Genomic DNA, 24,609 nt, shown 5'->3' with positions numbered 1-24,609 from the left:
TTTAATCAGAATGTATTTAATGGGATTGGCAAAAATCTTCGCGTTTAAACAAAGCAGTGTGCTGTAGTGGTGATTTTGGGAAATCCCATTCATTTTCTCCATGGAGAAATCCAGCTTAGGCACTGAATTCCTAATATGGGCATGACGCCACCTACAGAATGACACACAACTTTAATGGTCTGTAGGACTAACATAAACCAGCACTATAAGCAATGAATTAATGACTTGGCTATTTTTCACTGTGTGAAATGAAAGCTTGTTTTTGTGTAATTAAGTAAAACTGACTGGAGGAATGCCAGACAACACTGTATGTGAATGTACAAATGCAAACCTTTAGTAATTTTAATCAGGGTGTGTCAAAAAAGGAATAAAAAACCGAGTCTCTAATGAAATCCAATGTGAGAAATGGATGGTGGATTTTTGTACATGACTTTATGCATTTAATAAATCAGCCAGTGATGAGAAAAGTGATTTACTCCCTCAGATCTTTTTCCTGCCGAAGCAGACGGAGATCAGACGGGGTCGCTTTATCAAAACGGAAAACGAGAATGAGAAAATAAGTAGTGCGCACTCGACTGCGGTCTGTAATTTAAAGTCTAATTTAAAATTTAGCATCTTTGCACTGCACATAAATGGAAAGATACTGTTGATACTTATAAACATGAACCCTAAACGCATCTCCGCTCTCTTGGTTCTTTAAAGCACAGTCACCAAGAGCACGTCTTTGCCTGATGATAAATGAATGGAACGCTGGAGACTAAAATTAGACTAAAAAACAAGTTTAACCCCCTTCCCTTCAGTTCCTGTCTGTGGAAGCAGCGAACACTGTTTGCATACCGCTGTGCTAAAGCCTTCTCATTTGCACTGACAGTAAACAGAAATGAAAATACAGGCCTACATGTGGACATGGTTCTATAAAATCTCCTCTACAAAACAGCTGGGACGTCAACAAGAGATGTTTGACTTGAAATGATGGCAAAGATTACAGAGGATTAAAGACTTAATGAAAATGTTGGATTCACTGAGGATCAGAAGTTTTGATGTCCCTTTGTCCCTTACTGGCAGTATGCCAGTAACTAAAGTGGGCTGTTTTAATTGTAAGCTAATGATTGTCTGCTAGCAGTGGTGGACAAAGTACACAGATCATGTACTTGAGTTAAAGTAGAGGTAAAATATTCCTCCAGTAAACGTAGAAGTTCCTCCCTTTAGACCTCCACTTGAGTAAAAGTACTGAAGTATTTGCCTTCAAATGTACGTATCGAAAGCAAAAGTACTAAAAGGTTAATTCTGGCTCTGATGTCCTGTTATTATTTTTATATCAAGGCTCACTTCATGAACTCATTTTAGGTGAAAATCCTCCAGTGTCTCTCTTGCTAAACCAGTCTTTTAACAGAATGCCTTATTAACGCGTGGGAACGAGATCCCAATGTGTGGCCATGACTGTAAGCTGTGATCTCGTTCCCATGCCTTAGTAAGTCATGGCCACGACTCAATCATCTCGTTCCCACGTGTTAATAATGCGTGGCCACACCTTATTTTTTATTTATACAGGATGTCATCAGCGGGACTCCGTACCAAATGGATGTAAAATAGCCCACTTTAACTACTGTACCTCATGGCCTCTCATCGACCGACTCTGGACTGGAACTGAGAGTGATGTACGACCCCAATTGCAATGAAGTTGGGACGTTGTGTAAAACATAAATAAAAACAGAATATGATGCTTTGCAAATACTTTTCAACCTATATTCAGTTGAATACACTACACTACAAAGACAAGATATTCAATGTTCAAATGGATAAATTTTATTGTTTTTGCAAATATTCACTCATATGATGCCTGCAACACATTCCAAAGAAGTTGGGACAGGGGCATGTTTACCACTGTGTTACATCACCTTTCCTTTCTCACTCAATAAGCGTTTGGGAACTGAGGACACTAATTGCTGAAGCTTTGTAGGTGGAATTCTTTCCCATTCTTGCTTGATGTACAACTTCAGCTGCTCAACAGTCCGGGGTCTCCGTTTTCATATTTTGCACTTCATAATGACGCAACGCTGTCATAACAGGTGCAAATATCGCTTGGCATTGTCTTGCTGAAATAAGCAGGACGTCCCTGAAAAAGACGTTGCTTGGATGGCAGCATATGTTGCTCCAAAACCTGTATCTACCTTTCAGCATTAATGGTGCCTTCACAGATGTGCAAGTTACCCATGCCATGGGCATTAACACACCCCCACACCATCAGAGATGATGGCTTTTGAACTTTGCACTGATAACAATCCGGACAGTCCTTTTCCTCTTTGGCCCAGAGGACACGACATCCATGATTTCCAAAAACAATTTAAATTTTGGACTCGTCAGACCACAGGACACTTTTCCACTTTGCGTCAGTCCATCTCAGATGAGCTTGGGCCCAGAGAAGCTGGCGGTGTTTCTCGGTGTTGTTATGTGGCTTTCACTTTGCATGGCAGAGTTTTAAATCGCACTTGTAGATGGAGCAGTGTTCACTGACAATGGTTTTCTGAAGTGTTCCTGAGCCCATGTGGTAATATCCGTTACAGAATGATGTCGGTTTTTAAAGCAGTGCCGTCTGAGGGCGCATTCAATGTTGGTTTTCTGCCTTGCCGCTTACTTGCAGAGATTTCTCCAGATTCTCCGAATCTTTTGATCATATTACGGACTGTAGATGATGAAATCCCTAAATTCCTTGCAATTGCACATTGAGAAACGTTGTTCTTAATCTGTCGGACTATTTGCTCACGCGGTTGTTCACAAAGTGGTGAACCTCGCCCCATCCTTGCTTGTAAACAACTGAGCCTTTCAGGGATGCTCCCTTTATACCCAATCATGACACTCACCTGTTTCCAATTAACCTGCTCACCTGTGGAATGGTGTTTTTTTTGAGCATTCCTCAACTTTCCCAGTCTTTTGTTGCCCCTGTCCCAAATTCTTTGGAATGTGTTGTAGGCATCAAATTCAAAATGAGTGAATATTTGCAAAAAACAATAAAGTTTATCCGTTTGAACATTAAATATCTTGTCTTTGTAGTGTGTTCAATTCAATATAGGTTGAAAAGGATTTGTAAATCATCATATTCTGTTTCTATTTTATTTATTTACACAACGTCCCAACTTCATTGGAATTGGGGTTGTAGAAGTTCAAGCCGCCGTTTTCTTTTGACGCTCATGAGGGCTGAAAGCGCGGCTGTGCAGTTGGGAACTAGTGACCCACGGCGTGGGCCTCCCTTCCTCCCACCGCTCAGCCTGCAGTTTGTTTGGGGTTGGTTAAAAAGCGGCCATCTTTACTTTCAGACAGGAGGTGGGGATCAGAGAAAGTTGAGAGAGAGAGAGAGAGAGAGAGAGAGAGAGAGTAGAAGAAGAAGAAGAAGAAGAAGAAGAAGAAGTTCACTCATGCAGGAACGCTGGAGGGGTGAGTCTAACATTCGTTTTATTATGAAAGCAGGACTCTACTTTCCCCACGAAGCTGGAGTCCGCTTCATATTCGCCAACTTTTTGTTTGAATTTTCACGTTCCACCTTAAATGGTGCAGCAGTTGCATTCTGGCGCCTCAGTTTCTTGTTCGAATTTAGCCGTTCCACCTTAAATGGTGCCGCGGTTACGTTCTGGAACGGGAAAATTCGAATAGGAAGCTGACTCCAGCCTCGTACTTAGGCGCCACTTAAGGTGGAACGGGAAAATTCGAATAGGAAGCTGACTCCAGCCTCGTACTTATAGCCAGATTCAGGTTGTTATTTCCGCCGATTATTCGCGTCATCCTGTCTTTTAAAGCCCGAAAACGCGTCTCTGTTTCCTATTTTAACACAGCACTGCTCTGTTTTAGGGCCATGTGTTAAAAACACTAAGTTAAAATCACCTGGGCAGTTTCACGGTCTTCACGGTCTTCCTTATCTTCATAATCTGCTGCGTAGTTGAAGGTCAGAGCAGCTCAGTTCGAGCACAGTCTGCAGGAAAACCAGCACCAGACCATCAACTTTACAGCCAAAAGTTCAGACAAGGCACCTATAACCAAACTGAAGGCTGTGTTAGGTTTGTGACGCCTCCTTTATCAGCCCCACTTACCATTTACCACAGTTACAGACTGTAGTCCATCTGTTTCTCTGATACTTTCTTAGCCCCCTTTTACCCTGTTCTTCAGTGATCAGGGCCCCCATGGACCCTCACAGAGCAGGTATTATTAGGTTGGATCATCCTCAGCACTGCAGTAATATTGATGTGGTGGTGGTGGTGTGGTAGTGTGTGTTGTGCTGGTGTGAGTGGATCAGACACAGCAGTGCTGCTGGTGTTTTTAAACGCTGGGTCCACTCACTGTCCACTCCATTAGACACTCCTACCTTGTAGATGTAAAGTCAGAGATGATAGCTCATCTGCTGCTGCACAGTTTGTGTTGGTCATCCTCTAGTCCTTCATCAGTGGTCACAGGACGCTGCCCACAGGACGCTGTCGGCTGGATATTTTTGGTTGGTGGACTATTCTCAGTCCAGCAGTGACACTGAGGTGTTTAAAAACTCCAGCAGCACTGCTGTGTCTGATCCACTCAGACCACACGCAACACACCACTACCACGTCAGTGTCACAGCAGTGCTGAGGATGACCCACCACCCAAATAGGGTTGAATGATTTGGGGAAAACATAAATTATGATTTTTCTGACCAATGTTGACCACAGAATGACCACTTTTTCTAGCATAAAGCCTGAATGCTGAGTGCATCAGACTGCCCTGATGGAATGAGATCCCAGTGTTCAGGATTCCAGTGGTTTAACAAGTGCTCTGGGACTGATTCCAGATGCATTCAATGGTTTCCTAATGGGATCTGAAGGTGTCCCAAAGGAAACTAGTGATCTGTAATGGTAACCATATAGCTGATTCCCATTCAAAAGCAAAACCATCAGGTACTAATCCTAGTGGTTCTAATGATCTTTCTTCAGCCAAGGCTTATGATCCCAAATCTAAGGCTGTAGTAGGTCTGTGAGATGAGTCTGCACATGATTGTAGATCAGTATGTTAGAGTGGGTTCTCACTAAATTGAATTATGAATAAGACGAAACGCATTCAGGTTCAACTAAGGCACATGTTAGCAAAATAAAGGTTGTCGGTTTATGAGGTGGCTCAGTTGTATTGGCCGTTTCTAACCCAAAATCAACACTTTGTGAGCTAAAATGAGCCCATCAATCATATTAATGCATTCAATCAAACACTTAAAATCACTTACCTTATTAATAATTTGTTATTTTATTGAGTAATAACCTAAGCTAAGCATCTTTCTACTTATCTAATGGATTTTTATGATGAGCTTGCTCTCTTTACTCTGACTGGACCTGCTGACTCCACTTGAATTGGTTCACGAAGTTCTGTTTTTGCCTGAAACTTCAACTTCTCCAATTTATTTTGAAAGAAAAATCCATTTTCCTTCTCCTCTATGTTCCCCTGTAATGCTTACACTGTGTTCAGACTGCAAAATATGACTTATTTCCAGATTGTTGTCAGAACAGTGTACATTCAAGTACTATATAGATACAACAAGGTACTTTAAAATGTGGAATATACTACATGCTGTAAATGTGTGCAGTTAAATAATGTAGTTATTTGTTGATAGTCGATATTAGTATATCTGTTTATAGTAATATCTTGGTAAGTAAATCTCTGCTGAGCATCATAATTTTATAGTTTCCTGTAGCTTTTCTTATTTTACTAAAAATATATTGATCCCAAACTTCTGAATGCTGGTGTAAATAATGTTTTTTACTCTTTAAAGGCCAAACTAGCATTTTTCCTTAAATAAGATGAATTGAATGAAGCGCTACGTCGAAAGTAAGAAGCCACTGGATACTTAGCATAAAGAGTTTGAACACCCCCAGTAAAAATTTATGTTTTGTTGATTTTTTTTAAGAGAAAATACATTTACACGTCTTCTACAGAGAACACACTAAAATGTGACGTTTCTCTGAATAAGTTACTGCTAAATGTATTTATTTGCTAATTTTAACATGTTGGGGAATATATGTGTGTGTGTGTGTGTGTGTGTGTGTGTGTGTGTGTGTGTGTGTGTGTGTGTGTGTATGTATATATATATATATATATATATATATATATATATATATATATATATATATATATATATATATATATAATATAATATAATATAAAAAATGAGCTGTAACTTTGGCCACATTTTATATTTTATTTTATTCCCATTTTGTTAAATTCACACAAACTTTTCCGTACAACTGTCACTGTTATCCGCACAAAACAGTTTTTGGCATAATTTGAAAATGCCTGTTGCTCTTTACGTTCTCTGTAAGTTTCATGATGAATGGACCAGAAGAAATGACTCTAAATTACTTGGGCAAAAAGTCTGCTTCCTTTAACTTACATTAAAAGTAAGGTACGTTTTTTCCTTCTCCTGTAAAGTTACCATTTTGGAGATGCAAGGTTTTTTGTTCCGACAGTCTGCAGTCTTTTGTGTAGCATAATAGCAGTTTTTAACATGCAGTTCGAGTGCACTTACCTCCATAATTTAAGTCATAAAATTGCAAGATAAAAACGTTGTACATCATTAGAAGACACTCATACATTGTCTATAAGTTAAGTGGTGTAGTTATTTAAACCAAACACTCTTGTCTCCTTTGCACGCTGAGCAAATAAGCTGTTGCTTCTCCTAAAAACTTATTCATATTGCTGACTGTCTATTTGTACAGAGCAGTTTTTTCCTGACCTACTTGACCCTGACCTGATATCCACACAGTATTTTCAGTAATAACATTAACTCTGATTAATGTTGGGCCCACATCTTTCTACTTTAATGGACTTTTACGGTGAACTCGCTCTCTTTACTTTGACTGGACCTGCTGAAAAGTCCATTTTCTTCCTCTGGTGTGTTTCCTGTAATGCTTTGGGTACATTTTAAGAAGAAAAGTGTGTTCAGCGTGCAAAAAGTGACCATAGTGAATTCAGAAGTGTTAATATTTCTCATATTCACATTGTTGTAATGATATAAACTATTTCTAGACATTTGCCTGTTTTAAAAGGCCCAAATCATAGAAAAAAACATTTTTTAAAAAAAATAAAAGGTATGAAGTGATATGTAAACACTGCCATTTTCAAAACATACTGTCCACTCCCCAGTCTGCACAGTCTATATATGGAAACTAAGCTGCAATAACTCCCTGGTTCAAATTCAGTTTCTGTGATGTTTCTGTGATGAACCAACTTTTTACTTCTATTTAGCCTGTAGCCGTTTAGCCCCGAGGAGTGTTTCAGGAGGGCTTTTATAGGAGTCAAACTGTACAAAGCAGCCAATCAGAACAGAGCTCATTTACATATATTAGTCTTAATGGCACAGTAGCAAAAACAGCATGTTTAATTGTAAGGGTTAAAGAGAGGTTAGAAAATGGTCATGTCAAAGTAAATTCCGATGATTTTTTTCTTAAACAATAACACAAAAATGGTTAAAATGTGGAAATAAAGTACAAGAAAGCATAGGCTATGAGCCCTTAAAGTTATTTTATCTCATGAAAGTGTTTTTCTATTGGCAGATAACTTTGTTTCAAGCATTATTTCTCCAAAGAAGCAAAATCATGCGCATTATGTTTTGAAATGACCAGAATCCTAAGTGAATAAGAAGGTTTAACAAGATAAAATGACTTTGAACAAGTAAAAAAATCTAGAAAGAAGTTGAACAAGTGTATAATAGTCTTACAACATGATTATATCATTTTATATTATATATTATAACATTCTAATAAATTAATGAGACGTATTAATTTCAGTGACCAGATTTTGGCTGGCTCTGCTTGCCAAGATATCAGTTTTTGTCCAACATAAACTGACGTGTTTACAATTTCACAGAAACTTTGTGTGAAAGTGGTAGCTGGTAGAACTTGTTTGTTGACTGAAGACAAACGTGTTTTTCAGCTGCAAATGTGATCAGACCGGCCGCCTGGTCACCTATTACCTGAAAACATGAGTCATAAAATGGTTCAGCTGCCTTCACGTCTTCTCTCTTTCCCCCTCTGTGTGTTTATCCTAGAGAAGAGATGAATGAGGACGCGTATCAAGTCCCTGCGAGGAATGAGTACCGCTACCTGGTGCAGGATGAGGGGGAGGAGGAGATCCAGTACGTCCGACGTCACTACGTCAGCCCGTTTCTGGTGGTGTCGAAGCGGTGCATGTTTTTAATAGCCTGTGGAGTGCTCGCATTGCTTGCTCTTGCCGGATATTTGGCTCATATCGCCCAGACTCCGCCCCCAGGCTTTGCGGAGGTGCCCACGGACTGTGGTTGGCTGCGCGGGCGCTGGGAGAACGGAGCTTATTCCTTCAAAGGCATCCCATATGCCGTCCCGCCTGTCGATGAACGCCGGTGGATGCCTCCGAAAGATCCAAAGGAAGCGGGGGATTGTTGGCATGGTGTTTACGATGCTACCCGTGTACGCAGCGTATGTGCACAAGTGCAGCCACTTCAAAAAGATGGGCATGTGACCGGAAGCGAGGATTGCCTTCATCTGAGCGTGTTTACGCCCAGCTTGCAGCCTGCCGAACCCCTGCCCGTCATGGTGTGGCTCCATGGAGGGTATCTGCACATGCTGAGTGGGCAGGAGAAAGGCTACTCACCCACCGAAGAGCTAGCGGCCCAAACACAAACCGTCTTTGTCAGTCTGAACTACAGGCTCAATGCCTTTGGCTTCATGGCCCTGGAGGTGCTGAGAGAGGGTTCACCCACCAATACCTCAGGTAAGTCCTTTCAGCATAGCTGTCTGATTAGGTCTACATAGAATGTCCAAACTGCTCAGGGAAGCTGTCCATCCTGAAAAAAGCCATTGTCTGCCCACATTAACGCTCCCCACTTGTCAAATGTCCACAATTGATGAGTCATTAGCTTTTAGAGTACAGCAGCAGCTGGGGGAGCATATTCAGCAGTAGGCTTGGGTTTTTCTTATTGTTTGATTGTTTGAACCAGAGCAATTTGGTACAAGATGATTGTGGATCATTTTGATCCAGGGTGAGCGATATGGCAAAAACATAACATCATAACGTCATACAATTAAGACAAGACATTTTCACAATACACAATGAGTCATGATTAGAGATGGAGCGATACCGCTTTTTCCTTCCGATCCCGATACTGATACTGGACCATGTTTACCAGCCGTTCTTAAGAAGAAATTTCTTTTTAAAGCCCACTTAAGCAGGTTTTATGAGGATTCTGGTCTTGCACCAATGTTTTCTCATCTGGCATTTGTTCTTGGGTAAGAACAGAATCTACACACACTCAAGAGCACTAAGTTGCAAACAAGAACACGTCATGAATCTGACGTAGAGCTTTCTTAGGAGCTTTTCTCAAGAACACATTAAAGAACAAACTTAGGAAGATATTGGTGAATGAGGTCTGTTGTGCATTGGGCAGTACAGATCCAGTATTGCTTCTTTCAAAACTACTAGGCTTTAAAATGCACTGTTTTTAGTTGCAGCAGTCTCATCTGAAACCCATGTGTCAAACGCAAGGCCCGTGGGCCAAATCAGGCCCGGGACACAGTCCTATTCTGCCTGTGAAATTTTCTATACTTATCAGCCCGTTTCACTCTGAGATGCACTACAATCCCCAGCATGCACAGCAACATATTGTGTGTTCTGACCACTTTTCTCCAACAACAGTCTGTGGGCCAGCAGTTACACAAAAAGAAAAAATGCCTGGTGTCTTGTTTAAATAAATAGGCAGTTAAAAAAATACCTGAAATAATTTATTTTTATTTAGACTTAGTTTTGAATAAGCTCAAGCTGAAGCATTCAGTGCCTGTTTTGATGTTGTGGTTTTGGCCTATTGGGTAGGCAAATGTTAATAAATTAACAGACTAGTTAACAGTTAACAAAATGGAATAAAAACACAGTTGGCCAACGGATTTGCTGAAATTTTTAGTATGGGCCTTTTTGTTTGAGTTTGACACCCCTGACCTAAAAGTAGACCATCATACTGAAAATGCTCCGACTCTGACAGCTGATCCATTATTTTGTGCAGATATCAGCCTGGTACCAGATCAGCACCAGGTCTACTCATGATAATGAACTTTTTTGTGGTTTACGAACAAGTTACAATGGACTTTACAGAACAAAGAGTAGTGCCACATATAAAACAGGCCATAAAAACTAGGAGTGCGCGGCTTTTTTAAATTCAACCTTTGCACAAATAAAGAAAGAATAAGAGGAAAAATAAAAGGATGCACAGTGATGTTGGATCACATGGGGATCAGCAGATATTTGATTTAAAAAAACACCATTGGGCAGATGTTTAGATGAGACTGATATTTCAGACCGATATGTGGTGATGCTCCAGAAGAGCAGAATGCTTAAGTGAGGCTGGGTTACTCTGATGTAACCTGTAACATGTGAGCACTTTATTCACTTTACTGCATCTGTAACCATATAGAGGATCTCTGTATTGCTAATCCTGGTAGGTTTAGTCCCAATTTTTCCATTTTTACATGTATGTTTTGTTATGTATTGGCAGATTGCACATAAAGTGCATCCCTAAACAAAAAAGGTGGTACTAATAAAAAAGTAAGATGCTGGTTTAATTTATTATTTGATTATTGGATGTATTACACTGTCATTGTTTACAGGCACTCTGTAATTGGTCTAGATCTATTTTTAGGATATATGCAGTCATTCAGGGTTCTAGAAGTATTGACCGTACCAGCCTTCTGCTCAGAATACAGTGCTGATGTAATTTATCACTTTAACAATAACACATCGTGTTGCTCACTCCACTCAGGGAACTATGGCTTCATGGACCAGATTCAAGCTCTTAAGTGGGTTCAGAAAAACATCCACGTGTTTGGTGGAGACCCAACAAAGGTCACCATATTTGGCCAGAGTTCAGGTACGAAAAAAAAAAAGTGTGTGAATGTATGTTGCTGCTGTGCAAAAGTTTGAACACGTTGTTTTGGTTTGGAGTTTTAGTTGTTTATTTATTTATTCATTTACTCAGGTTAATACATTGGAAAAAAAGAAAGCATGAAATATTAATAATAATAAATATTAATTAATAATTAATATTGGGCCATAACTTTTGTGTGGGCCACATTTAAATTTTTTCCAATATGTTATGTTCAGCAAATAAACTGTAATTGTATAATAAAAGTGTGAAAGTAGATTAATTTATTTACAGGTAGAAAACAAACAATTTAGAGCATAGGACTGTATATATTGCAGTCCAAAAGTTAGTGACCTGCTTTAATGTGAGGTTATATATATATGGGTGTGTGTGTGTGTGTGTGTGTGTGTGTGTGTGTGTGTGTGTGTGTGTGTGTGTGTGTGTGTTTTTTATTGTTACTTTTATACTGTGCCTTAGACATATACTGTACAACATAAAATAGCTGTATTTTATAGTGGCTCGTTTGCATGCTGTGCCTTCCTTCTTTAAACCTAATATTACAATATCAGCTCATTATAATATCAGTAATCATCCCCTGCGTCCCTTCTGTTGAGTTTGTTTGATATGTTGGCTTTTCAAATCCTTTCAAGGAGGAACATCTGTGTGGACGTTGATGATGTCAAAGCTGGCCCAGGGCCTGTTCCATCGTGCGATCGACATGAGCGGCTCATACGTGTATAACGCCAGTCTGGCCTCAGCTGAGAGAGACAACCTTGTGTTCCTCAAACAGACAGGCTGCCAGGACGCCGCTTGTCTTCGAAAGCTCAGCATAACTGAAGTCTTGCAGGTAAGAGTCCTGCACCTGCCCATTTCATTGGTAACACTTTATTTGAAGGCTGCCTGAATAAGGATTATATAAAACTTGAATAAGTATTGAATTATGTATTTCTAAACTAATACGTGAGTATTTATGAAAACCCAGTTCCGTTAATCGCAGGATGACAAAGGATGTTTTATGAAGTAAATGTAGTAACCCTGGCATGTTAAGAGGTTGACAAAAGGGTGACAGGCATGGATTCATCCTGTAACACCTTAAAAACTTTATCTAGGTCTCTGCATAAGCCTTGTGTAATAAGCACCATCATTTGAGAAAGAAGCTTCATACCAGTGTTATAAATGAATCAAAATGTCCATCACTAGTTTAAGGGCCCTTAGGTCAGTACAATGTAATTTACTTCAGAAAAGATCTTATGCTATCTTGCGATTAATGACATAAGCTATTCATAAATACAAGTATTGCTTTGTAAACATGTTATTCAGTCCTTATCTATGTGTTATGAAGCCTTTATGTAGGTAGCCTTCAAATGAAGTGTTACCATTTAATCTTTGCAAGTTGAGGCAGGATCATCTCTAGTGTGTGGACTTTCATCAGAGCAAATCAGAGTGTGTTTTATTTGTTGACACAAGGCTGATTACTGATTCAAAGAGCCCATATCATGGAATTTTTCTCTTATCATGATCAGTGTTAAAACGTACCCTTCACTCCCTGGACACATATATGGAGATATGTTTCAATAAACATTTACATATTTACATATACAGTCGTATACAGACGTTTGAGCGCTCCTGGACGAAGGACGTTTTGCTGATTTTCTGAATGACAAGAAGTTGACACATCCTGGCTGAATTTAATATTTTGGAAAAAAGGAAACATACAGTATAAAATGTGCTCAGGCCACATTTTCTGTTTTATTTTTCTTTGTTATGCTAAATTCTTCAAATAAACATTAATTATGCATGAAAACAGGCAGGCACACAGTACACAAACTTACTGAGCCCACATCGTTTTAGTCAGGTGAAATTATAAGGAGGGCTTCAGCCTGGACTGTTTTTCTCTTTTTTAACGAGGCACAGTACAAGGCAGCCAATCAAAACAGAGCACATTTACATATATCAGTCTCAAAGGTACACTGAGAAAAGAAACAGCCCGGTTAATTCTAATGGATGAAAAGAGATTACAAAATGGTCACGTTTGGATGAATTATGTCTGGTTTTACTACATATATAATATAATAATACAGGGAGATTCACTCAAAAGAGGCCTCGAAAATTCTGTTGTAGCTCCCGTTAGGATGAAGCAATCAGAACCAAAAAATACACTACATACCTTGATGTATGTGTAATCGATTGCATTACATGCAATGCTGGATGTGATCTCCGTTTTCTGCCAGACACATGAAAAGGGTACGGGGGGCTGCACCTAGGAATCGCAAACACAGGTTAAATGTCGCAACGACTGTCCAGTGCCCACCTCATCGCTCCAACACAGGGGCGTCCCAGCTTGTTCAAAGCTGCATATACTGAGGAGCTCATTGCAAGTTGTTTTGTTCAGATTGCTTCATCCTAACGAGAGTTATTACAGAATATTCTGGGCCTCTTTCAAGTGAATCTCCCTGTATAATAAGGTGTAAATGTTAAAATGTAGGATATGGGCACTTTCAATGATAAACTGCAGTAAAAAATAGTCAGTTTGAATTATTCTGATGATCAGGTTTGATTGCCGTCTTTTTAAAAAGTCACAGTAGAAGTAAGCGTAGGAACACAGCATATACCAGGACAAAGCATGTTTATAGTAACTGAGCATTAAACGGTGCTTGTGCTAGTTATTTCATACATATCGAAACTGCAGATGATTGTTCTGCTGTTCTAATGAAATATGAGTGGGTCCGTAGTGCATATTGTGTTTTTATATGTTTTTAGCATATTTGAACAATATCACAGTAGGACATTTTCATACTGGTCTGTCTTTAGATTAAGACTGAACCAGTTAGTATTGTCTGTATTATTAGATTTAAGTGTAATTGAATAATTAGTTACAAAGTTACAGAATTATTACATTTACATTCTGTATTGACAGGTTCAAGTCTGCACTTCTTCTTTCTTCCATTCTGTTCAAGTGTAGCCATAACATCTCATATTATAATGGTAGATGTGGTTGGATTGATAGTATAGAATCAGCACTTTTGACAGTTTTTCCATCTATTTCAATCTATTTGAGCTACAAGTGAGAAAATAATTATATTAAATTACATCATGCATTTGTTATCACTGACTCATATCAGGTTCCTTCTCCTTCTGACTATGCAGGCCATTCCATGGGAGGAGTATCCGTATTGGGCAGCAGAGGACCTAACTGACATTCCTGTTAAAGACCGCGTCTGCGGTCCAGTTGCGGTTGTGGACGGCCATGTTCTTTCTGTTCCTCCATTTGAAGCCTGGGAGAAAAAAGGTGAATTTTATAATGACGTTCCGTTTGTGGTTGGAACAACAGAGCAAGAGACCGACATCAGGTAAATATTACAGTTTTACACTGACTACAGTTGCTGTTATTAAATTGTGCTTCTGAATCTTAAAATGGGACTTGCTTTTCTCATCTTCAGTCCTCCTTTGAAGAACATTTCTACATGGACTTGGGGGGACTATGAGTGGTTTGTAGGAGGTATGCTGTTATTGCTTACCAGAGTTAGTTCAAGGGGAGCTTTTCCACTTCCTGACTGCAAAACACTAGAGGGCACCCTCAGTTAATAGGGGATGAATGGAACTAAATGGCTAAAAATGAAAATGAAACACATTCCTAGCCACTCTTGTAGAAACTTCCATTAATTTTGGCATTCCATTAAAAATGTCAGAGAAAACTTACTAGTATCTTTCAGTTTTTCTACATCAAACAGGGGTTGGCTAGTAGGACGGCAGCTAGTATTGCTTAATAATGTAGATTATTTCGCGTAGTGCAACTACCACTATAATAACATGGACTAATTCACAGTACTTTTACTACCACTGTAATAAGTTAGACTAATAGTAAAGTAGACTAATTCACAGTAGTATTACTACTACTAATATACTATTAAAATATTACTACCACTAATAATGTAGGCTATTTCTCAGTACTATAAATACCACTGTAATGACGTAGACTAGTAATAATGTAGACTATTATAGTGGTAGTATTACCAATATAATAACAAAGACTAATTTACTGTAGTATTACTATCACTACAGTAACATAGACTAGTAATAACGTAAACTAATTCACAGTAGTATTACTGCCACTACAGTAACGTAGACTAGTAATAACGTAAACTAATTCACAGTAGTATTACTACCACTACAGTAACGTAGACTAGTAATAATGTAGACTAATTTGCAGTAGTATTACCGCCACTTTAATAAGGCAGACTAATAATAGCGTAGACTATTTCATGGTAATATTACTAGCACTGTAATAACGTAGACTAATAACAGACTAATTTGCAGTAGTATTACCACCACTGTAATAACGCAGACTAATAATAACATAGACTAATTTGCAGTAGTATTACTACCACTGTAATAACGCAGGCTAATAATAACTTAGACTAATTTGCAGTAGTATTAGTACCACTGTAATAACACAGACTAATAATAATAGACTGATTCGAGGTATTATTACCACCACTGTAATAATGCAGGCTCATAATAACTTAGACTAATTTACGTTTACGGCATTTGGCTGATGCTCTTATCCAGAGCGACTTACAATTTGATCATTTTACACAGGTAGGCCAAGGTGGTGTTGGGAGTCTTGCCCAAGGACTCTTATTGGTTTAGTGCAGGGTGTTTGTCCAGGTGGGGATTGAACCCCAGTCTACAGCGTAGAAGGCAGAGGTGTTAACCACTACACTACACCAACCACTAGGTAGTATTACTACCACTGTAATAACGCAGACTAATAATAACTGACTAATTTACAGTAGTATTAGTACCACTGTAATAACACAGACTAATAATAATAGACTGATTCGCAGTAGTATTACCACCACTGTAATAACACAGACTAATAATAACATAGACAAATTTGCAGTAGTATTACCACCACTGTAATAATACAGACTAATAATAACGTAAACTAATTCGCAGTAGTATTACCACCACTGTAATAACGCAGACTAATAACGTAGACTGATTCGCAGTAGTATTACTACCACTGTAATAACGCAGACTAATAATAACTTGGACTAATTTGCAGTAGTATTACCACCACTGTAATAATACAGGCTAATAATAACGTAAACTAATTCGCAGTAATATTACTACCACTGTAATAACGCAGACTAATAACGTAGACTGATTCGCAGTAGTATTACTACCACTGTAATAACGCAAGCTAATAATAACGTAGATAATTCGCAGTAATATTACCACCATTGTAATAACGCAAGCTAATAATAACGAAGACTAATTCGCAGTAATATTACCACCATTGTAATAACGCAAGCTAATAATAACGAAGACTAATTCGCAGTAATATTACCACCATTGTAATAACGCAAGCTAATAATAACGTAGACTGATTCGCAGTAATATTACCACCATTGTAATAATGCAGTCTAATAATAGCAAAGACTAATTCGCAGTAATATTACCACCATTGTAATAACGCAAGCTAATAATAGCGAAGACTAATTCGCAGTAATATTACCACCATTGTAATAACGCAAGCTAATAATAACGAAGACTAATTTGCAGTAATATTACCACCATTGTAATAATGCAGTCTAATAATAACGTAAACTAATTCGCAGTAATATTACTACCACTGTAATAACGCAGACTAATAACGTAGACTGATTCGCAGTACTACCACTGTAATAACGCAAGCAAATAATAACGTAGATAATTCGCAGTAATATTACCACCTTTGTAATAACGCAAGCTAATAATAACGTAGACTGATTCGCAGTAATATTACCACCTTTGTAATAATGCAGTCTAATAATAGCGAAGACTAATTCGCAGTAATATTACCACCATTGTAATAACGCAAGCTAATAATAGCGAAGACTAATTCGCAGTAATATTACCACCATTGTAATAACGCAAGCTAATAATAGCGAAGACTAATTCACAGTAATATTACCACCATTGTAATAACGCAAGCTAATAATACCGTAGACTAATTCGCAGTAGTAATATTACCACCATTGTAATAACGCAAGCTAATAATACCGTAGACTAATTCGCAGTAGTAATATTACCAGCACTGTAATAATGTAGACTAGTAATAACGTAGACTAATTCACAGTAGTATTACTGCCACTGCAATAACATGGACTGTGTAGCAGTAACATTACTACTACTACTATAATAACTGGAGTACATTCTAAAAACGTTATTTCATTTAATCTGTCTCTTTCTCTGACCCCATATATAGAGAAATTAAGACCTTTTGGAAAGGATGTTGCGTCCAAGGCCCTGAGGCTCTATAACAGCTCAGCTCCTTGCCCAACCACTGACCGCTGTCCAGAAAGGCTCTACGCCACACTGGTGTCCGATATGAGGGTCACCTGCCCCAACAACAACCTGGCCAAGCGAGCAGCAGGTACAAATGAATTCATCTTCCACCTTAGCATGACTGTCCTTATAGTGTCTCCTTATGGGTTTAAGTCTTAAAATGACAGCAAATCAAATTCATTAAATTTTCCTCTCACCTAGCCAAGACTCATCTGACTTGTTTCCTAAACCGTATCAATGTACTATTATCTATAGAAATGGACAAGAGTATGGACAAATATCAGGCTTAAAATCACTACTACCTTTGTTTCTAGCTACCCTAATGTACTTTTGTCCCAGTTTATAGATGACGGTATGTCATAGTGTCAGAAACCACATAAATGAGTCTGTTTGAGATTAATAACTAATAACCTTTCAACATGCTTAGAGCCTAGTGTGTGATGATTTAAGCATTACATGTACAATTTTAGTGGTCAGCTAAATATGTCTTGGCTGATCTACTGCATTTGAGATATGGGGAAAATTGTATGCATCAGATTTTGGTTGAACCACCACTTTAAAGACAATAGAGATATTTTTAACTAAATATTGTAACTAAAGGGTATCCTTGATGTCACATCTGAGAGGTCTTGAGAGCCCAGCAGGTGAACTCTTGTTGGTATCTTTTTGAAGGAGCAGTCAGCCTTAGACTCTCTTAATTCTTTTTGATTTCCAGAAGCTTTGAAGAGTCCTGTGTACCGTTACCTGGTGACCTACATTCCGTCTAAAGCAGTGAACGCCTCCTCTTGGGGGTTTTACCCAAGTCGCTTTTCCTTCCATATGCTGGACAGTCTGGCATTCTTCGGTGGTCTTGAGATGACGCTGGGGACGAAAACCCCTGCAGACAAAGCTTTCCAGGAAGTGCTCACTAAATACTTCATTTACTTTGCTAAAGAAGGTGAGCTTTACCTTTTAAAATAGCTTTTTTACAGCTGTATGCAAAGGTTGGACACCTGGTCAAATTACAGGTCTAATGCACTTTGTAATGGACAGTTACTGTTTGTGCTTAATTTAACATTTTGGAGAGAAAGAAATGTGGGAAACATTGGGCTTCATGTTTTTTGTTTTTCCAATATGTTGAATTCAGCAAATAAACAGAATTTTTTTGTTTTCTCTGTAGAGGATGTGCAAACTTATTTTCATGTGTAAAATAAAATAAACATGGAATTTGACCAGGGTGTGTTCAAACTTTTGCATACAACTGTACATACAGTATTTAGATAATTTAAGATAAGAGATTTATAGCAAAAAGCTTGTTAAATAGACGAGAAAATATAAATAAAATAAACATTTTGAAAATAAAGTACAAAATTTACACAAATTTTGATAAAAATCTATATAAAATACCAAAGGAAATATGAACAATAAATGGAAATAAATGATAAATAGAGGAAAATTAACAGATAAAGGATCACTTAAGGAAGGAAGAAGAAAAATGACTGAATAAATGATAAATCAAGGAAAAGATAGCTTAATGCATGTAGGATAAATCAAGAATGGAAAGTGAATGGATGAAGGACAAATGAAGGTAATTAATAAGAGGAAAATGAATGGATAAACAATGAAAAGTAAAGAAAAATTCATGGGTAAAGAATAAATACATGAAAACGGGGATATGAAAAGAAAAATGAACAGATAAAAAGGACAAAAGGCAAAGATAATCTCAGAAATAACACACTGAATAGGATTTTAAGCGTTCTCCACTGCTGCTCCGGCTCTGAATGGTCTGATTTTACTCGTGTTGCAGGTAAGATGCCAGCTGAGTGGGTGGAGTTTCCCTCTCGGATCGCCCTTCTGGACCAGAAACTCTCTGTGGAGCAGAACCCTTTAGCAGAGAGATGCAGACTGTGGGAAGAAAATGGCTTTTACAAATACGCTTGGATCAACTAAAACTGTTTTGATCGATTCCCAACAATTAACATGCTTCACTAAAGCAGTGTGCACACCAGCAGGGGGCGATACTAAAGAATCTGTTGTGTATTTTAACTTGTTTTAACTCTTCTTGAGTTTGCCTTTTTGAATAGCCACTGATGCGGGGAGGGAAATTGTGACTGCTAAGCATGGTGCGAAATACAGGGGATCCTAGGGGCATCTGGAACCCCCTAATTAACCTCTTGGACCCATTGAATGTCTCAAAATCAAAATTCTGGGGTCCCTAAAAATGATAACATGCAAATTTAGGGAAGTCATTATTTAGCCTTCTTTACTCAGGAAACGGTGAGATGCTGTCTTTGATATTCTTAATTAACTAGAGATGCAGCGCTGGTCTGCCTCAGGGTGGCACTGTTGCAAATTGGCCCTAGCACCCTAGCAGCTGTAACTATGCTCCGGACTGCCCAAATTGCCCAAGAGGCTGGTAGAAAGAGTCAACTGTTACTCGTTTCTCAAACCAAAGACAAAAGAGGAGATGAGTAAGATCTCCATTAATGTGTGGAAGAGCACATTACCAAATGAGAGAAGAGCATTAAAAAAAAAGGACTGTTAAACTAAATATTCTGAATATTTCTGAAGCTTCAGTGCTGCAATAGTGAGGGCAGCAAGCCAGCGCTGGAGTAGCTAGCCAGCATGGGACCCCCGAATACCTGGGGGTATTTCGCACACTGCTTGTAAGGAGAGTCAAATGCATTGTTTGATATTTTGATAGTAGTTAAAAGGTGAAAAGGGAGTCAAATGAAAGTGTCTTTAATAAGTTACAATAGCTAAACTTGAGCCTGAACATTTAAGGCTGACATGGCTAAAACAGCTACACTGTCACTGTTATATTCAGTAATTTTTGCACCCGACAGCTTCCTGCACCTTATGGGAACATTGACGGTAGTTTGATGTGAAATCGTTGCTCAGATTTCTTTACAGTGGTGGTGATAGGAACCAGGGGTCATAATGTCTACAACACAAAACCTACTGTTATATATATATATAGTGTGTGTGTGTGTTGGGGTGTGTGTGTGTGTGTGGAGGAGAGAGAGAAAAAAATCTGAAAGAAAACAATGTGTACTGCTTTGCCTTAAAGCATCCTGAATGTAACCCTCCACCATGAATGCATTTAAAATAAAATAAAAAAACACATTTCACTTCCATAAGTTTGTCAAAACTACTGTAAAGCAGTGTCCCAGGCATCAGGCAGCATATTCATACCGTTTCACTTCTATGGACTAATTTCACGTCTAATGATTTCTATGAAAGCGCTTTTAGAGGCATTAAACTCTTCAGACGTCTGGTTCCCATCACCACCACCACTGTGAACAATTCTGATTTGGTTAGTTTCTCACACCACACTACTCTGAATGGCTTCATCAATACCATTCATTTTCTGTGATTTCATGCTGACAGCTAAAATGCAGATGATTTAGAAAGGCCTCCTCACAGCCATATAAGCCTATTGTTTGTATTCCAGTGTTGGAGGTGTACTTTTCTCTCTCCTCTAGTGTGGGGGGTGACTTGCTTTCATGTTATCTGTGATCAAAGGGTCTCTGGCCACTGCCGAGCGGAGGCTATGATTAGGGAATCAGGTTTAATCACAGGCCGTAAGCCCGGCTCGTCTGATTATACACCACCCCTCTCCGCGTCTTCAAGGTTTAACGAAGATCGGATGGGTTGACTCGCTCAACCTGCGCAGGAGAGTGGATGAAAGGCCTCTGCTGAAAAAGAGCGCATGAAAGAGCCCACAGTGACTCGAGCTCTGGCGAAGTTCGGATTCTCTTCTTGTGCCTCTACCACTTTATTTCCTTTATGGATGTTGCGTGTGTTCATAATCACCTTTGTTTTCCACTCGAGTTTGAAGCTTTTTATATGAAAAATCACTTTGTGCACATTTTTTTTAATCAATCAGTCAGGAATATTTGGGGGTGGGGGGGTATTTCAACCTTTATTTACATAAAACTTGTCTACAATAAATTACTGTTTCTGCTGAAGTTCATCCTCCTTTATTTTGCGGATTTTGCACTGGGGTACAAAGGGTCAGGCAGACGAGTCTGAGGGACGTGAATTTTTCCATCCCTTCCTTTAATACAACCGGGTATCAATCAAAGTGGAAAAAAAACACATCTTCGTAATGCATGTATGAGGGAGAATCTTACATGCACATCGTGAGCAGACAGGAGAGAACAGCATCACTTAAGAGTCTGAATGTCAAAAGGAAAATTTATCTCGTTTCATTTTTCACTGACCCAATTCAAGCTCCGCCCACAAACACAGTCCTTAGCGGCAACTGTTGCTAGGCTGGACAAGCTGTACAGAATGCTTGGAGGAAATCTCAGGCAAACTAGCACACAAGTCATTTTTGGAGGGGTGGGTTGTTTTGAAAATAAGTTTGTGTATGTAGTTGGTCACACTGTTAAAGCCTGTTCACACCAAGGACTAAAATAATTTTTTTATTATTTTTTTTTAAAAGCACTGCAACCCAGTGTGGATGAAAACCCAGATATAAACAGACAAAGAATATCTACAAACAGTAGCTGCGTAGTACTAAAGTTATTCCCAGCCTTTCAGCTCTGGTCCTGCATTTATTTCCTTTAAGCGCCATATTTTTAGTCATTTTGTTGTATAAGATATTGTGCTGTAACATTTGGTTGGATTGGTAGGCATTGATTGGTCAGTCTGCTGTTTAAGGCATCCGTACAACACAGGAAATAAAGCAGACTTCAGTTTTAAAAAGTACGAAGCGTTGCAGTCAGTCAGTTTGGAACTCGATGTGAAAGACTGTCAACATGCATGAACAAACGGATTTGATGTGAACAAGCCTTAAGAACTGATGGAGTGTATATTTTTGCCACAATCAAGCTGACGTACCAGCCAGTTTTGATTAGCAACAACATCCAGCTCAGTAGCGTAGAATGGTCAACTGGAAGCTCAACACTGCAGATCAGCCATAAACAATAGTTACAATTTGTAGGGGTGCACTGATATTGGAACTGTGGGCTGATACAAATGTCCGATATTTTTCATGGACATATTTGCCGATACATTTATAAAACACATCTATATCTATATAAAAAAAATAATGCAGAAACAGGTACCACACCTGGACTAGCAATGTAAAGAAATATCTTACTGGAGCTCGTCAATTTCATCTATAGGATTAGAAATGCATTAAAACGAATATACATTTTAGCACAATAACCCAACGTCACCTAAACCCTCCGCTCTTCTGGAGTACAATGCCTACATCTCTACAATGCCAATTGGATTTTTAAGAAGCTTCCCGCAATAACCGATACGATTCCGACATCACTGCATCCCAAACAACTTCTCACTAGGCTGAATGGGAATTCTCATGCTCCTTTCACAACAGTCGATACGAAACAATGCATTTCTGAGCGGAGCTTGGATAGGTCAATTCTGGCAGCTGATGTGAACGTATGCAAAAGTTTGGGCAGCCCTGCTCAAATGACGTGTTTGATTGATTTTCTAGGTACGCATTCTATAAGGAACACATTTAATGCGCAGTTATTGTTTATTCACTGAAAACACGGGGGGGGTTATGACGTTTTAATATTTTCTGTTTCATTTTTTTCCCGCCATGTTAAATGAGGGGACAAAGTAACAAACTGCACACTAAAATTAGCACAAAAAGTCACTGTTCCCTGTTAAAAATCTTTGAAAAATCAACAAAACATGTGATTTGACTTTTGCATACGAACACATGTTCTTTATTAAACCAAACAGGCTACAGACATGGTCATATCTGTGAACCTGCTTCCAGCATGTATCAAGCAGACTTGCTCCTTTTGCACCTTATTAAATGTGTGAGGGAAAACTGGAAGTGCAACCTGAGGGTTTGAGAGGAGTTTTACAAGCACAGGCTTGCATAGGCATGCTTAGAGAAACAGCACAAAAACATGAATCCTTTCCGTTTCCTCACATGTAAAACTCCACTAGCAGTTCCAGGTGTCCAGTCACACGCTGCCGCGCCCAAACCTGAAGCATGTATTGCACCGTATTATGTTTGTGTCATGTTGTCTGAAACAATCTCAAATTGCTGGATTCTGAAAACATAAAGCTACCTCACCAAGAAAAGGGCAACATCCTGTCTCGGTCGATCAAACTCTGAAGCCCCAGACTGTCTCCATCACAGCTGGCTGAAAGACGCCCTCACACCTGTGCAGATCGGCTGACATCCAAACCCACGTCAACCGGTTCAGTTCCCTTTCTTTCTAAGGTGAACACCACTACAGTCTTAACTGCACTGTTCAGGTAGAATATGATGCCATTTAAATACAAAAAAACAAAGCCATGAGAACATGGTAGAGCTAAGAATAAGTTTGGTTATACATTTCATTTCATAGCGAACACTTTTGTTTTTCAAATCAACAACTTCTTTGAAATCTGAGACCAATAAATGGCATAGAAAACAGAACTTGTTAGTCTCAACAAAATGCACTGTGGTTCTGGAAAATAAGTCAAACAAAAAACTAAACTTTCTACACCTCTCAGTGCTTTTGTTATCTGAAAATAAAACCACACATTTGCAAAAAGAAAGAAAGTGAAAATACTGTCAGGGGGTTGTTCTGCGACAATCTACAGAGGTCTGGGGACAGAGACAGGAAGGTCCCATGTCTTTCCACCTCTCTTATTTTTGTTTCTCTATTTTCTCTCTCTCCTTTGTTTTATGTAAATGCAGGACAGAAAAACAAGGCCAGATCCAGTCAGCAGTGTGATACGTCCTGTTTGATGTCACTTCCTTTCCTGTCCAATTCATGCAGTCCTCTCAGTAGGAGCCATAGCGGTCCTGAAACAGAGGAAAAGGAAGTTTAGAGAATACAGAACGAAGAGTGGCGAGGTGGGGTGGGGAGAGGGGGGGTCTTTAACAATCAGGCTGAATGGGTGGGGCTGACTGACTGACAGCTGGGCTCATCACCCAGAACGTGTTCGAGCTCGCCGTTAAAAAGTCACGGTCACCTATTTGGTTCGTGTCCTTGGAATCTTTAAACTTTGCTTTCAGACTTTTTAACTCTTCTTTAACGCTGCAGCCTCGTTCACCTACAGCCACAATCGGCAGTTTCTTTCAAAATCTCTTCAAACATGGAGCGATTACGATAAGTGCCTTCTATTTTTTTTTGGTACAGAAACATCAGCCTAAATATTTGAGATCTCAGCAGCATGAAATTATGACGAACGGGGAGTGGGATTGATGTAAAAGTCGCATGGCTGTATCGGATTTCAGTACCACATATGAAAGCGTTTCAAATCGGAATTGAAAATTGAAAATCCGATCGTGCGTTTCTTGCTGTTCACACGGCCACACAGACAACACATCTGTGTCACATATGAAGAAAAAGATCAGATTTGGGCCACTTTTATGTGCTGTGGGGAAAAAAGCCTTAGCCGCAACAGTGATTTCCCTTCAGGGT

General features: G+C 39.0%; 2 protein-coding genes across 3 annotated transcripts in view; one reads left to right on the top strand and one right to left on the bottom strand.

Moving 5' to 3' along the window:
- The first annotated feature begins 3,314 nt into the window (after positions 1-3,314).
- si:ch211-71n6.4 (para-nitrobenzyl esterase) lies at positions 3,315-21,171 on the top strand. Its single transcript, XM_017708028.2, has 9 exons — positions 3,315-3,432; positions 8,051-8,751; positions 10,787-10,894; positions 11,539-11,735; positions 14,036-14,238; positions 14,329-14,387; positions 17,142-17,309; positions 17,937-18,158; positions 19,008-21,171. Exons 2-9 carry the CDS (start codon positions 8,058-8,060, stop codon positions 19,148-19,150), a joined length of 1,794 nt encoding a protein of 597 aa, XP_017563517.1. The 5' UTR covers positions 3,315-3,432; positions 8,051-8,057; the 3' UTR covers positions 19,151-21,171.
- arfgap2 (ADP-ribosylation factor GTPase activating protein 2) overlaps positions 21,107-24,609 on the bottom strand; it is a 25,339-nt gene continuing 21,836 nt past the window's right edge. Inside the window, exon 17 of one of the 2 annotated variants that reach the window (XM_017708032.2) lies at positions 21,107-23,987. In XM_017708032.2, coding sequence (XP_017563521.1) covers positions 23,967-23,987 — 21 coding nt within the window. In that variant the 3' untranslated portion in view covers positions 21,107-23,966. The remainder of the gene's footprint in view (positions 23,988-24,609) is intronic. The other variant, XM_017708033.2, reaches the window with a different exon arrangement.

Source organism: Pygocentrus nattereri, chromosome 7 (assembly GCF_015220715.1).
Source record: "Pygocentrus nattereri isolate fPygNat1 chromosome 7, fPygNat1.pri, whole genome shotgun sequence".
In the NCBI taxonomy this organism is placed as follows: domain Eukaryota; kingdom Metazoa; phylum Chordata; class Actinopteri; order Characiformes; family Serrasalmidae; genus Pygocentrus; species Pygocentrus nattereri.
Note: the sequence above shows the minus strand (reverse complement) of the source record. Positions and strands in the feature narration are given on the sequence as shown.